Consider the following 14,299-nt stretch of genomic DNA (forward strand, 5'->3'; position numbering starts at 1 on the left):
TATCTTCGATATTCAAAACTTTGAATCCACAGACAGTCTGTTGTTTCACGAAAAACAATTTGCCGTATCACCGTGTGTTGTGGACGACGAATTGTAGTTTTGTTATCGTTTGAGGAAAAAGAAGAACATAATCAACATGAGCTCTATAGGAACGGGTGTAAGTAGCTACATTCAAAGTACGGAATGATTTTCTTGTGAAAGCTTTTTACAGGTACTGTACGCTGAAGTACTGACAATTGGTTTGATCTCAACTAGTTCCAAATTTTTGGTGGGAATAGATATTCACTCTGCACTTATGTTAAAACGGAGTGGTAGTTCACCGTTAATTATTTAACATTATTTCAAAAATAGTTGCTAACCATTTCTCCAGAAACTCCAATTTACAGAAGGCGTAATGCAACATTGTGTGGAAAGTGTCACCACACAACTGTGTTTACAATTATTATGTATTTTGTTACAACCGTACACATCGTCTTTCACTATTTTGTTTCAGTATGATCTTTCCGCATCGCAGTTCTCGCCAGATGGTCGTGTTTTTCAGGTGGAATATGCACAGAAAGCAGTGGATAACAGTGGGTAAGAAACTGTTGCACGCACATTGTTTCGTCGTACCAATGTTAAAGTCAATTAATGTTTTTGAATATTTTCACAGTACTGTAATAGGCCTGAGGGGAAAAGATGGCGTTGTATTTGCCGTCGAAAAACTTGTCACTTCAAAATTGTATGAGCCAGGTGCGAACCAAAGAATATTCAATATCGACAAACATGTTGGAATGGTAAGTAAAAAATTGGTAAAATAGAAAAACTAGTATGTAATTTAGAATGAGATTTTCACTCTGCAGCGGAGTGTGCGCTGATATTGAAACTTCCTGGCAGATTAAAACTGTGTGCCGGACCGAGACTTGAACTCGGGACCTTTGCCTTTCGCGGGCAAGTGCTATACCAAGTTTAGAAGGTAGGAGACGAGGTACTGGCAGAAGTAAAGCTGTGAGGACGGGGCGTGAGTCATGCTTGGGTAGCTCAGTTGATAGAGCACTTGCCAGAAAGTTTCAGTATGTAATTTACTTGCCATTATATGATAAGGGTGTTGCAACTGTTGTGAGGGCTCACTTGGTAAAGCTGTCGTATCTTCAGATGCATGAAAGCTGCATTTTTACTTGTGTGTCAAATGGTTGGCTCTAATAGCCATGTCAGTGTTGAAAATATAGTTTAAAACTTGATCCCTGTTAAATTGTAATGGAAAAAACGTTATTAAGGACACAGTCATAGGAGTTAGTGTCATTTTTGATGTACATAAGATGGCCATACAACAGTAACTGCCTTGAATTTTCTGTTTCTGTATTGAAAGTCTTCACAGAAATACAGTGTTTGTTATAAAGTAATGTATGACAAAGGTAGCATTCACATGATGAAAATACCTTCTTGGGCTCAAAAGACTTTTATAAAAGGTGCGCTTCATCATATAAAGATAAAGCTAGACACACAGTTTAGTATATTAATTTAGTATGATAGAAATTTTAGAGACTGCTATGGCAGGAGAGAAAAGTTTGACTAGAAGTAGCTTTACTAATATATTAAATTATTGATCTAAGGCAGTGCGTAAACATTTATTCCTGTTGATGGCATGGCTACATACTAATGTTGCAGTGGAACTAATGTTGCGCATGAAAATATGGTGTAATGAAGGGGGAGGGGGTGATTTGGGATGGAGTGGAAGTGGGAAGAGGAGAGGCAAGAAGGAAATGTTGGATTGAACTAGAAGAGGACAATGCATGGCAGAAGTACAAAAGTAGAGTAGGCAGTCTCGCCCAATTTTTGATACTGTTGCTTTGAAACAAACTAAATGATTTTTCTGATATTTCCAGGCTGTGGCTGGTTTGATATCAGATGCACGCCAGATTGTGGAGACTGCCCGGACAGAAGCAGCCAATTACCGCGCCCAGTATGGAGATGGAATCCCACTGCGTCACTTAGTGGACAGGGTTGCGGGCTACATGCACGCTTACACTTTGTATAGTGCTGTGCGTCCATTCGGATGTAGTGTGGTTCTTAGCAGCTACGAACCTGTTGATGGGCCTGCTATGTTCATGATTGATCCTTCAGGAGTTTCCTATGTGAGTAAGAAATATGCACTCTCTCCCTCTCACATGCGCATGTCCACTTACGTAAGCAGTAGTGTGCAGAGCAGAGCAGAGAGAGAGAGAGAGAGAGAGAGAGAGAGAGTGGGGGGGGGGGGTGTCTGTCTGGGGCCATACTTATTAAAGTATAAGACGAAATTTTTTCTCAAATTTGTCATTTAAAAAATACAAGGTTGTCTTAACATTTCCAGATTTAACTACTGTTCCTGAAGTTATAATTTTTACGTTGTGTAATAGTTTAATAGTGGTCATCTTACATATATGGATCCTTTAGCAGTTCAGGTCATGCACAGGTATAATTTGTAGGAATTGGAATGGTGAGAGAGTAGACAGTGGCACTAGCTTGGTGGAGCACTAGGGCAAATGTCAGGAGGGAAGTGGCTAGCAGGCAGCAAATTTTGTTGTGTTGCTAACCATGGGAATGTATATGATATATCCTGGCTCTCTGTGAATACCTGCCATGCCTGGGTGCAGTTCACATGAATCCAGTTGTAGTTGGAACTGAAATGACTTCAAAATTGGACAAATACTCAACAATACCATACATTTCTACTGGAGTCTTAACACTAGAGAACACTTGAAACACTGCACAACAAATGCAACTTGAGCTTCAACAGCAGCATTAAAGTTGCTACTGCTCTACAGAACTGTTGATTTTCAAGGTTGGCCACAGTGCGAATCCAAAGTGGCACGATTTCTGCTGGTTCAGCTGTAAGCAGCTGAGAGGACAACGTGGTGTTTTCATTGACTTTGCTCATGTTGTCAGTGCTAGAAGAACAATAAACTGTAGCGAATGATAATAGATGCAAATAACAGCTGTAAAACGTGGGTCTGAGGGCTTGAGGTTCGTAATTAGTTCATGGAGACAATGCAACGATAATTTCAACTTAACTGTGATTCATAAAGGCCACAGACAGTTGTGAAGCAGGAAGAAAATTAAGGTGACAATATCCATTGTAGAAAATGAGCATACGGAAATGGTCTTCACTTCATCATACACAACTTTGTTCCGTTAACAAGTATTACACATCAACTTCTCTGGCCAGAAGCTATTGGCATAAAATCTCTACTTACTATTTCTCTTTACATAAATATCCTACACGATAAATAGTTTGCATATAGGGTATTAACAGACATTTTTTAAACATAAACGGTAAATGTAAATATAAATTTGTAGTTCTAAAACTAGGATCTGTGGAATATATCACATGAAATACATACTTTCCTCATTTCTTCCAATCACTCATAGTGTTGTGATCTTCTCTGCATCTGAATGTCATAACCAGAGGTGAGCTTAGTGTAACTGCATCAGTGATAATCAAATAAAACTTGCACATTTGTATTCATTAAGCGCTATCTGATGCATCTATGTATAAAGTGCACCAACTGCAAATAACATTGTCTTGCACCATTCCATTGTTGTTTTACTATTGTGAGCCCATACCTGTTCCTTCATCATTGCTTCAGCTAACACAGTAATCAGTTGTGTTGTTATATGTCAGCCTGGGCAGCAGTAATATAAAGGAAGCAGCGAGAAAAAACTCTACATTCCATGCAAGAAAATGACCCGATTCAAAGCTGGCAGGACAATCACATAATGAGGCAGTTGTCTAAGAGATAATTAGGAATCAAATAAGCATTTGACAGGGATCTGATGCAACTGCGCTGGTTAATGCTCCAAGAGGGTGATTACTGTGGGGTAACACTTACATGCAGTAGGAGAGTGATACAATGAAAGTTTATTTTATTATTGCTTAATTAAACAGTGATTTAGCTCACATAAACTAAGATTATACTATGATTTTGCTCAGACATATTTTTACCTGGGTAGCATAGTGAGAGCTACTTTACATGTATACAAAGTACACTGCATGCCTGCTTGAGGTTTAATTTTAACGGAACAGGTGCTGTACACAATTAGTGTAATAAAATACACTGAACCTACTCTAAGTAAACATTAAAATTATTATGTGCAATATGTATTTAATATGAAACTACTCTAACAAAGTGCTTATTTAGACCTTATATAGGAATACTGTATTTACCCAACTGTAAGATGTTTCTCCCCAAATTCTTCATTCAAAAAATACAAAGTTGTCTTACATTCCCAGATTAATCCAGTGCCGCGGAGGTCAGTGTTTTTGTGTTGTGTAATAGATTAGTATAGTGGTTGTCTTAAATTTTCAGATGAAACTTTGGCAGTTGAGGTCACTTGCAGATTTACTCTGAAGAATACTCAAGGGCTGGAGGGGGAGCAGTGACTCCAAATTGGCTGAGAACTAGGACAATGTGGGGAAGAGAGTGGTGAGCTGTTAGTTTCATTGTGGTTGCAACTGTGGGAATATATGGTGGATACCTGGTCCTTTTTAAGAACATTTACCACTTTTAAATTGCAGTTTACCTGAAACCATGTGTAGTTGGAAATGAATTGATTTTAAAATTGAACAAATACTCAAAAGTAGTATACATTTCTGTAGGAGACACTAAAAGTCGACAGAGGCCAGTGGAATACTTATGTGTTTGACGCAGTTGTCAATGCTTGCCGTGGTGTATGATGGAAATGAAAAGGGGTCTGTCAGGTGCTGTTTCTATGCAGTAGCCAGACAACATGTTTGAAACGAAGAGGCAAAGGAATAGTGTCACGTTCTCACATCAGTATAGATGGAAAATCTGCTATGTATTTGCGAAAAAGAGAACAGCTAAGTTCTCACGTCCTACCTTAACTTCCACCTCAGTAATCGTGACATTTTTTAAAGGAACAACCAAATATTTGTATCAGCCGAGATGAAAAGTTTCATGGCTGCTTGTATGTAGAAACAAATTGCCCCTTTATGCACCTCTCATTCGTTAGGCAAAGCTATCGTCCCAGATTTTGGGATTGCTGGTGCTTGTGGTGGTGGTTAAAAATAGCGATACCACAGATGATTGATTTAGATTATAAGCAAATAAAGTTGTGGAGCTAAAAAATAATGTAAACCATTTATTTTTGTGTATTGTGTTTCTCCTTGTATTATCAGAATGTAGACAATCAGTAAATGGCATAAGTTTAGAATGGGTATAATGCTAATTTTTTAATGCAGATACTTTGTATCATTAGAATAGCTTGTAGTTTTGATTAATCTGAATATGAATATATTAAAAATAAAATTTTCCCAAGTAGGCTCTTAATAAAATGCACATCTTACATTCAGGCTTGTCTTATTGTTTATTGTTAAACTTAGGTAAATATGGTATGTTTGAGGCTTGGAAGTAATTTTTTAGAGACTGAAGTATTTTATATATGAGCTGCTGTTTTTAACTGCTCTTTTCCCCAACTTGCTCCAGTTTGGAAGGTGTCTATTTATTCAATATTAAAACAGTGTAACATATTTCAGGGCTACTATGGCTGTGCTGTTGGTAAAGCAAAACAGGCTGCAAAAACAGAGATCGAAAAGCTGAAGCTGAGTTCCATCAGTATCAAGGATCTGGTGAAGGATGCTGCAAAAATGTAAGTGGTGGAGTTCTCTACTCACTTGTGACAATACATGAACTGAATAAGTGAGTCTGCCTTGCAGCTCTTTCATATTTTTTAATATAGATGAATTTCTAATAGAGTTTTCCCTCTGTTGTATGGAACTTGTTGCAACTTTCCCTTGTCAGAGTTTACACTTGCTGTTATTTTTGGAGTTGCCTGGTGTTCAGTATGGCAATGCATTTGTTCTCTTGGATGCTAAAGCAAGTTTGTATGAAAACGTTGGTTTTGCCATTTGCATGTACCACCAGGGAGCTCGCCACTCTTTGGTGGGTTTGTGCTTGGCTACCATGGGAGCCCAACCTTTGCAGCATCTTTTCCCTTCCGTGCTGCATGTCTGTCCTCATGCTATTCTTTTTCCCTCTCTTGCAGAATGTCTGGGATTTTCAGTGGCTGACATCAGAACAGTCACAATTTTTTACCATTCCTTTTTTCTTCTCTTATACTTTCTCTACTTCAGCGTTTGGGGTTCCTCTTTTTGTTCTTCCTCCCTGTGCGCATCTGAAGGCCAACCCACGCATCCGACGCATAACCGGTGACCGGTTACCGCATACTTCCCAGACACAGGTAGACAGGTAGAGTTCACACGTACCTCCTGATAAAGGCTGGCTCAGGGAGGGGTGATTGCTGGAGCTCCACTTTCTCAAATTGCTGATTGGTCTCTGTCAGGTATTTGGGAGGTGTGACCTTAGGTGTGAACAATCACCTAAGGCAGGTGAGCCCCCCACTCTGAGGAGGGGAGGGGGGCAGTTGGAAGGAGCGCGCCATTGGAGACACTGGCAATTGTGAGTGATTTTCTCGCAATGAACCAGTCATCATCTTCGCAGTCCATGTCTGACGTGTAAATGGAATGAAGCTCCCAATTCAAAGACCCTCCCAGCTGCACCACAGTTCCTTGTTTCACGTACTGAAGCCAGTCTGTCCTTTGCAACAGTAAATACAGTTCTTATTCAGAAAGGAGTTGATGCATTTGCCAGGCCTGGTCAAATCCTGCTCTCGATTATGCACTGGCACTTTGCTTTTGGATACTACTTCTGATTCTCAAGCACAGCAACTGCTTGCCGCTTCACTTCTCCACGACGATCCTGTTCATGTTGAGGCCCATAGAACTCAGAATTTTTCCATGGTGCTATTTGCACTAGGCTTCTCAATGGTCTGACTGAGGCAGAAATCCAAATATACTTCTCTGATCAAGGTGTCATTGCCATCCATCGGGTGATGAAAAAGGTAGAAGTGTCCTTAGTGCCCACACACACTCTTTTTCTCACCTTTGATAGAGTGGTGCTTCTGTCCAAGATCAAAGCAGGCTGCGTAGTTCCCACAGTCTGACCAATGCGCTGCTACTGTTGTCATCGTTTCAGCCACTCTCGAATGTCTTGTCGGCACCCGGCCAAATGTGTAACCTTTGGTAGGGATGCGTACGAGGACGATTGTCTGCCACCTCCTCCTCACTGTATCGACTGCAATGGTGACTGTGCCGCCTCCTCTCGAAATTGTACCATGTATCCCAATGAGTGGGCTGTTCAGGAGATCCGAGTAAAGGAAAAAGTGCCTTACCCCGTCACTCGCAAGTTATTTGCTAGCCCCAAACCCTCCGTTCTGGCATCGGGCATTTGCAGTACTGGTCTCGCTCCGTGAAGGAGCATGGCCATGGCGACATGCGGCCTCAGATTTAACACTAAGGTTGTGAAATTGCCCAATGTCATGGTAGCATCGCTGTCTCCTCGTCCAGCTGTACAACAGGCTGCCAGACATTTGCCTCCTGGGGTAAAGTCATGTGCTACACAGCCGGCAGGCCGAAAAGGGCAGAAGGGATATTCTCATAAAGACTTCCTACCTCCCTCCAGCCAGCAAACATCGGAATCTTCCTCTGCCAACCGGAAAGGCTTGAAGAAGTCAAACAAAGGCAAACGGCCTTCTCCTTTGACGTTTCGGAGACCCTCTTTGACGGTGTCACCATGTGATACCCTCACCCGGCTGACCTCTGTGTCTCCGCTGCACACTGCCAGCTGTTTTTGTGCTCTGCAGGCAGACAGACAGACAGACAGAGAGAGAGAGAGAGAGAGAGAGAGAGAGAGAGAGAGAGAGAGAGATTGCCAACGCCTCTGTAGATCTCGTGGAGCAGGATCCTCCGGCCTCTGTACCTGTAGAAGAGTGTCTTTGAAGGCTTGCACTCAAGGACCGCTGAGATGACATCCTTTCGTTTTTTCCCTCCTCTCCTTTCCTCATTATGACTCTCCTTCAATGGAACATTCGTGACCTTTGGTCAAACGAAGAAGATTTATGATTGCAGTTAGAATTATAGCGTCCGCTTGTTCTGTGCCTCCAGCGAACAAAATGGCACACTCACAACTGCTTTGAGCTCTTGCATTTCTTCCTGGTCCGCTTTGACCTTTCCTTTTGAGAATGGCATTCATCTGTTGGGGGAGTCATGCTGCTCATACGGAATGACGTTCATATTCAACACATCTCTCCAACTACCCACCTTTAGGCTGTTGCAGCTCGCCTTTTCCTTCCTCACATGACCTTTTCCATTTGTACTGTATATATCCCTCCATCATTCACTGTCACCAGGACAGACATATTACATCTTATTGGGCAGCTACATCACTCCTTTCTGTTGCTTGGTGACTTTAATGTGCACCATCCAGTTTGGGGTTCTCCCAGAACCTGTCCAAAAAGTGTCCTCTTGGCTGACCTCAGTCACCTTAACCACCTCTGCCTTAACACACGGGCACCCATGCTCCGTTCAGACTCCTCGCATCTATTCCCATTTGCATCTACTCTTTTGCGCTGTCCCGCTTGCCCATCATCTCGAGTGGTCCATTCTCTCTGACACGTACTTGAGCGAGCATTTCCGGCATGCTATCTGTTTGCCGACTCCTACCCTGAGTACGTGCACACCCAAATGGCAACTTACTAAGGCCGACTGGAGGCTCTACTCTTTCCTGGTGACCTTCGACAGACAACATTTCCCAAGTTGTGATGACTAAGTACAATACCTTACAAATGTTACCCTTACTGCTGCAGAATGATCCACTTATCGCACTTCCTCTTTACCACGCTGTGTCTCAGTCCCTTGGTGGACTGAGGCATGCTGCAACGTAATTCACACGCGGAGATGTGCTCTCCGCACTTTTGACCGTCATCCTGCTATGGCAAACTGTATTAATTATAAACAGTTGCATGCAGAGTGTCATTGCGTTCTTCAGGATAGCAAAAAGCTTGCTGGATTTCATTCACTAGTTATTTTAACAGTTCTGCTCCTCCTTCCATTACGCGGGCCAGCCTCCGACTACCCTCTGGGACCGAGACCCGTTCCCAAATTTCCACCCTGGCAGTGGCAGATGGTGTCATCTGGACCCTATTGCTATCTCCAACACTTTGGGCCCCCATTTTGCGGAGATTTAGAGCTTACCTCACTATCACCCTGCCTTTCTCCATTGCAAACAAGCAGAGGAGTCTTGGGTGATACCCTTCTCTTCTGAAAATCAAGAGTGCTACAATGCCGGCTTTACTATGAGGGAGCTAGATAATGCTCTCACTTCATCCCGATCCTCTGCCCAGACAATGTTAACATTCAAATGTTGCAGCATCTTTCTCTTCGGGACAAGCACTTCCTGCTTCATACATACAACCGCATCTGGGCAGAATGCACGTTTTCCACACCACTGCTACACCCATACCTAAGCCTTCCTTCTAGTTACCATCCCATTTCTCTCACCAGCTGTGTTTGCAAGTTGATGGAACACATGATTCTTGCACGAATGGTATGGTAACTCGAGTCTCGCACTTTACTAACCACTGCACAGTGTGGGTTTCGAGCATGCCTTTCTGCAGTTGACAATCTTGTCACTTTGTTCACCCATGTCATGAATGGTTTTCTGCAGAAATCCCAGTCTATGGCCGTGGAGAAAGGCTAAGACACCTGGTGGAGGACTGATATCCTCCGCACTTGCTACATGTGGGGGCTTCCGTGGCCACATGCCTTGTTTCCTTCAGGAATTTGTAAATGACCCAAGTTTTCAAGGAATGTGTGGGCTCTGCCTTGTCGGACACCTTTATCCAGGATAACAGTTTTCGTAGGTGCCGCTCTGCAGTTGACCATCTGGTTACCTTGTCGACCTTCATCATGAATAACTTCTTGTGGAAGCGCCCGACGGCGGCTGTGTTCTGTGATTTGGAGAAGGTTTTCGACACCTGTTGGAGGGCGGGCATTCTCCGCACCATGCATACATGGGGCCTTCGCGGTCGCCTCCCTCTTTTTATTTGTGCCTTTTTAATGGATCGACAGTTCAGGGTACATGTGGGTTCTGTCCTGTCCGACACCTTTCGCCAGGAGAATGGGGTGCCACAGGGCTCAGTTTTGAGCGTCGCTCTCTTCGCCATAGCGATCAATCCAATAATGGATTGCCTCCCAGCTGATGTATCAGGCTCCCTTTTCGTGGACGATTTTACCATCTATTGCAGCGCGCAGCGTACATGTTTCCTGAAGCACTGTCTTCAGCGCTGCCTTGACCGTCTTTACTCCTGAAGTGTGGCCAATCGCTTCTGTTTTTCTGCCGAGGAGACGGTCTGTATCAACTTCTGGCTCTACAAAGAGTTTCTCCCACCGTCCTTACGACTCGGTCCCGTTGCTCTCCCATTCGTGGAGACAACAAAATTTTTAGGTCTTACATTTGACAGGAAACTTAGCTGGTCTCCACATGTGTCATATTTGTACCCGTTCTCTAAATGTCCTCCGAGTTCTCAGCGGTATGTCGTGGGGAGCGGATCAAACCGTCCTACTTCGCCTATATCGGTCGATCGTCCGCTCAAAGCTGGATTATGGGAGCTTTGTCTGCTCCTCTGCACAGCCGTCCATCTTACGCCGCCTCAACTCCGTACAACATCGGGGTTTACCTCTTGCGATTGGAGCGTTCTGTACTAGTCCCGTCGAGAGTCTTCATGCTGAAGCCGGTGAATTGCCACTAACTTACCAGCGCGATATACTGCTTTGTCGGTATGCATATCGGCTATTAGTCAATGCTCGACCACCCGTCTTATTGTTCCATTTTTGACGACTCTCTCGATCGTCAATACGGGTTGTATGTATCTGCCCTACTACCCCCTGGGGTTCGCTTTCGTCGCCTCTTTCAGCACCTTGATTTTTCACTCCCTGCAACCTTTGGAGTGGGCGAGAGCCAAACGCCACCTTGGCTCCAGGCTTAGGTTCGCGTTCACCTTGACCTCAGCTCGCTTCCAAAGAAGGTTACCCCAGCTTCGGTATACTGCTTCCGGTTTGTTGAACTTCGTTCGAAGTTCATTAATATGATCTTCATTTATACAGATGGCTCTAAGACCAATGACGGTGTCGGGTGTTCTTTTATTGTCGGGGCACACAGTTTCAAACACCGGCTCCATGGCCATTGTTCGGTCTTCACAGCTGAGCTATTTGCCCTCTACCAGGCTGTTCTTTACATCTACTGCCACCGACATTCTGCTTATGTCATCTGCTCTGATTCCCTGAGCACCATCCAGAGCCTTAGTGATCCATATCTGGTTCACCCTTTCGTGCACCGGATCCAATGCTCTCTTCAGCAGCTGGTGGACGTCGGTTCTCCGGTTACCTTTATGTGGGTTCCTGGCCATGTCGGTATCCCTGGGAACGAAGCTGCAGATGCTGCGGCCAAGGCTGCGGTCCTCCAGCCTCAGACAGCTTCTTGTTGTGTCCCTTCATTCGATTGTAGCAGGGTCATTTGTCAGCGCATTTTATCGCTGTGGCATGCCGATTGGGCTACACTTGCGGACAACAAGCTTCGGGCCTTGAAACCTCTTCCCACGGCTTGGACGACCTCTTCACGCCCTTCTCGTCGTTTTGACCCGGTTACGAATTGGACACTGCCGGTTCAGCCATCGCCATCTGCTGACGGCTGCGCCGGCGCCATTCTGCCCATGTGGGCACTTGCTGACGGTACGCCACATTTTAACGTCGTGTCCGGATTTTACTACACTGTGCGTTGATCTTGGCCTGCCATGTACTCTGGATGCCATTTTAGCGGATGACCCAGGAGCAGCTGCTCGCGTTCTTCGTTTTATCCACTTGACAAACCTGTCTAAGGACATTTGATTATGCTGTTTTTTTTCCTATGCCTATTAACATGTCTTTTATAGTGTTGTCCCTTTTAGTTGCTGTTTTAACCTTGTGCCTCGCAGTGCATTCCTATCTTAGTGTGGGCGCTAATGGTCATTGTAGTTGTGTGCCCTAAAACCACAAAAAAAAAGAAAGAAAAGAAAAAAAATAGACAGTGGAACTGTCACACTTAATAACAATTGGTGACATACTACAGAATGTTTTGCATACATGTCAGATTTTGTGATTTGGAAACATCCACAAAATTATTCTAATGACTAATAGTGTACCATCATAACTTGAACTGATGTATATGGTCGTAAATTTTGCACTCCAGTCCAGACCCACTTCCATAAAGAAAATGTTGTACATACTAAAAGCATGTTGTGTTGGCATTTAGCACACTCCTACGGACACTGTTTGCCGAACACACTATTGTTACAAATTCAGAGCTATATTCATAAGACATTTCAGGTATAAGCACTTAACTGTGGCCAGCTGTCAGTTTCGGACCTGTGTGTTTTTCTGCTCAAATTATTTGCAAATGTAGGCCCATACATTCTCTTTAACTCATTTTGTATATCTGTGACACATATGCATTTACCACTTCACCAAACAAAAAAATAATTGATAGGGAATCTTTTCTGATGAGTTAAGAATTAGTGAAAGGCACAGATCACTTTGACCACCCTACCTAAGAACAGTTACCTACAACTCTGTCAACACAAACTTAAGTAATATTCAGTAATTTTTCAAACGGATAAATACTGGAAGTCATTAAAGTGAAACTACAAAAGGCTTGAAATTATTGTAATTGTAAAATGAACATTATCTTTTTGAGATTAATATGCCATATTGGGTTTATGAACGTGTAATACTTTATCCAAATCTGGATTAATGTTGGAGTTTAACCACAGTGCTACAGTACCTTTATTTTCTTACAGAATCTACCTTGTCCATGATGAGCTGAAGGACAAGCAGTTTGAACTTGAATTGAGCTGGGTAGGAAATGTAACCAAAGGTCTGCACGAGCGTGTGCCCGCACCTGTCTTCGCAGAAGCAGAGAAGGCAGCCAAAGCTGCGATGGAGGACGACTCTGACTCAGACACGATAGACACGTGATTGTCTTCTGCGAAGACTCATTTTGTGCCTGTCCAACTTTAATGTGCTCATTCATTATTTTAATAGTTTCTGGAATAAAATACTGGAAGCCTCATTCTGTTTTTGGTTATTTACTATGTAAACCTCTAGCTCCCTAACAAGTTTTCCCACTCTTTTTTCCTTCCTTTTCTTGCATCTTAATTAACAATTTTCCTTTGTTGGCTCCTTTACTTATAAGTTGGATGTGACAGGTGTGTTAGAGTATTGTTAACTACTTTGTTGTCCTATGAGAAAAACATAATGGAGGCAAGTCTCAGAACAGTTGATGCCAGACTAATCATCTAATCATTTCCACTGAAATGTTTAATCCACAAAAATGTGGATTTAAATATGATGGTGCACCATTACACTGTAACATTAGTAGATACCTAATATGGGTCTTTCATAACAGAAGTGATGGATTTAGCTCTTTCTGTTTGATGTAATGAAGAAGAAACTCTAGATACACTGGTCCACATTCATATTATGGACTCGGAGCTTAATGAAAGTTCTAAAAATCTGAATTGCCCAGTTTTAATGGGTTAGACTTCAGTCCTAAATGTAATATATTTTTAAATACATTTCCAACTATCTTTTAGTACACAATTCCTAGTGGAAAACTGGAGAACATGGCACAAATGTAGCATTAATGAAACCAAGACAAATATGTTGTAAGAAAAGGTAACTACATGAAATGCATGTGAATTCCCACGGAAAGTAGAAAGAGCAACCATCCGCTGTTAAACTAGCTTAAAAGTCATACTTTTACATGCAGTAAGAATCCATTTATTTTTTTCATCCGGCCATTGTGACACTGTGCACACAAGCTAGAACACTAATATTATGAAAAGGATAGATTAACACACACACGCACCGTCTCCGGCAGATTGGACCAGAATGCAACTGTTGTGGAATGGAAGCAGCAATCTGGAGGGGTAGGGAAGGGGAAGAAAAGGGACAGCAGTGTATTTTTGAGATGAGCTCTGTCTTGTGGAGTGTGCAGGACTAGACTGCCAACAAATGCGGCACAGGGAGGCTGTGGGGTGGGGAGGGGGCGAACCGAAATAGGGGTGTGGTGTTTCAGGAGGCTAGGGAAGTCTCCTCTACATGGCCCATGAAGTGGTTGGCATAGGAAGGTGCCATTCAGGTGCCCACGGCTGTGCGGCAGATTTGTTTGTATACCTTTCCTTCAAAGGAGAAGTAATTGTGGGTTAGGATAAAGTTGGTAATGTGTATGAGGAATGGCGTAGTGGATTTGGATTCTAAAGGATGTTGGGAAAGGTAGTGTTCAATAGCGGTAAGACCTTGAGCAAGAGGGATGTTGATGTATAGACTGGTGGCGTCAGCCGTGACGAGTAGGGATCCAGGAGATAAAGGGGTGGAGGTTGTAGAGAGTCG

At 43.1% G+C, this 14,299-nt stretch overlaps 1 protein-coding gene across 1 annotated transcript; it reads left to right on the forward strand.

The window, feature by feature from the left end:
* On the forward strand, nucleotides 1-12,977 carry LOC124716975 (proteasome subunit alpha type-3). Its single transcript, XM_047243577.1, has 6 exons — nucleotides 1-157; nucleotides 494-576; nucleotides 653-776; nucleotides 1,866-2,114; nucleotides 5,513-5,625; nucleotides 12,706-12,977. Exons 1-6 carry the CDS (start codon nucleotides 137-139, stop codon nucleotides 12,881-12,883), a joined length of 768 nt encoding a protein of 255 aa, XP_047099533.1. The 5' UTR covers nucleotides 1-136; the 3' UTR covers nucleotides 12,884-12,977.
* The last annotated feature ends 1,322 nt before the right edge of the window (nucleotides 12,978-14,299 follow it).

This window comes from Schistocerca piceifrons, chromosome 9, assembly GCF_021461385.2.
Source record: "Schistocerca piceifrons isolate TAMUIC-IGC-003096 chromosome 9, iqSchPice1.1, whole genome shotgun sequence".
In the NCBI taxonomy this organism is placed as follows: Eukaryota; Metazoa; Arthropoda; class Insecta; order Orthoptera; family Acrididae; genus Schistocerca; species Schistocerca piceifrons.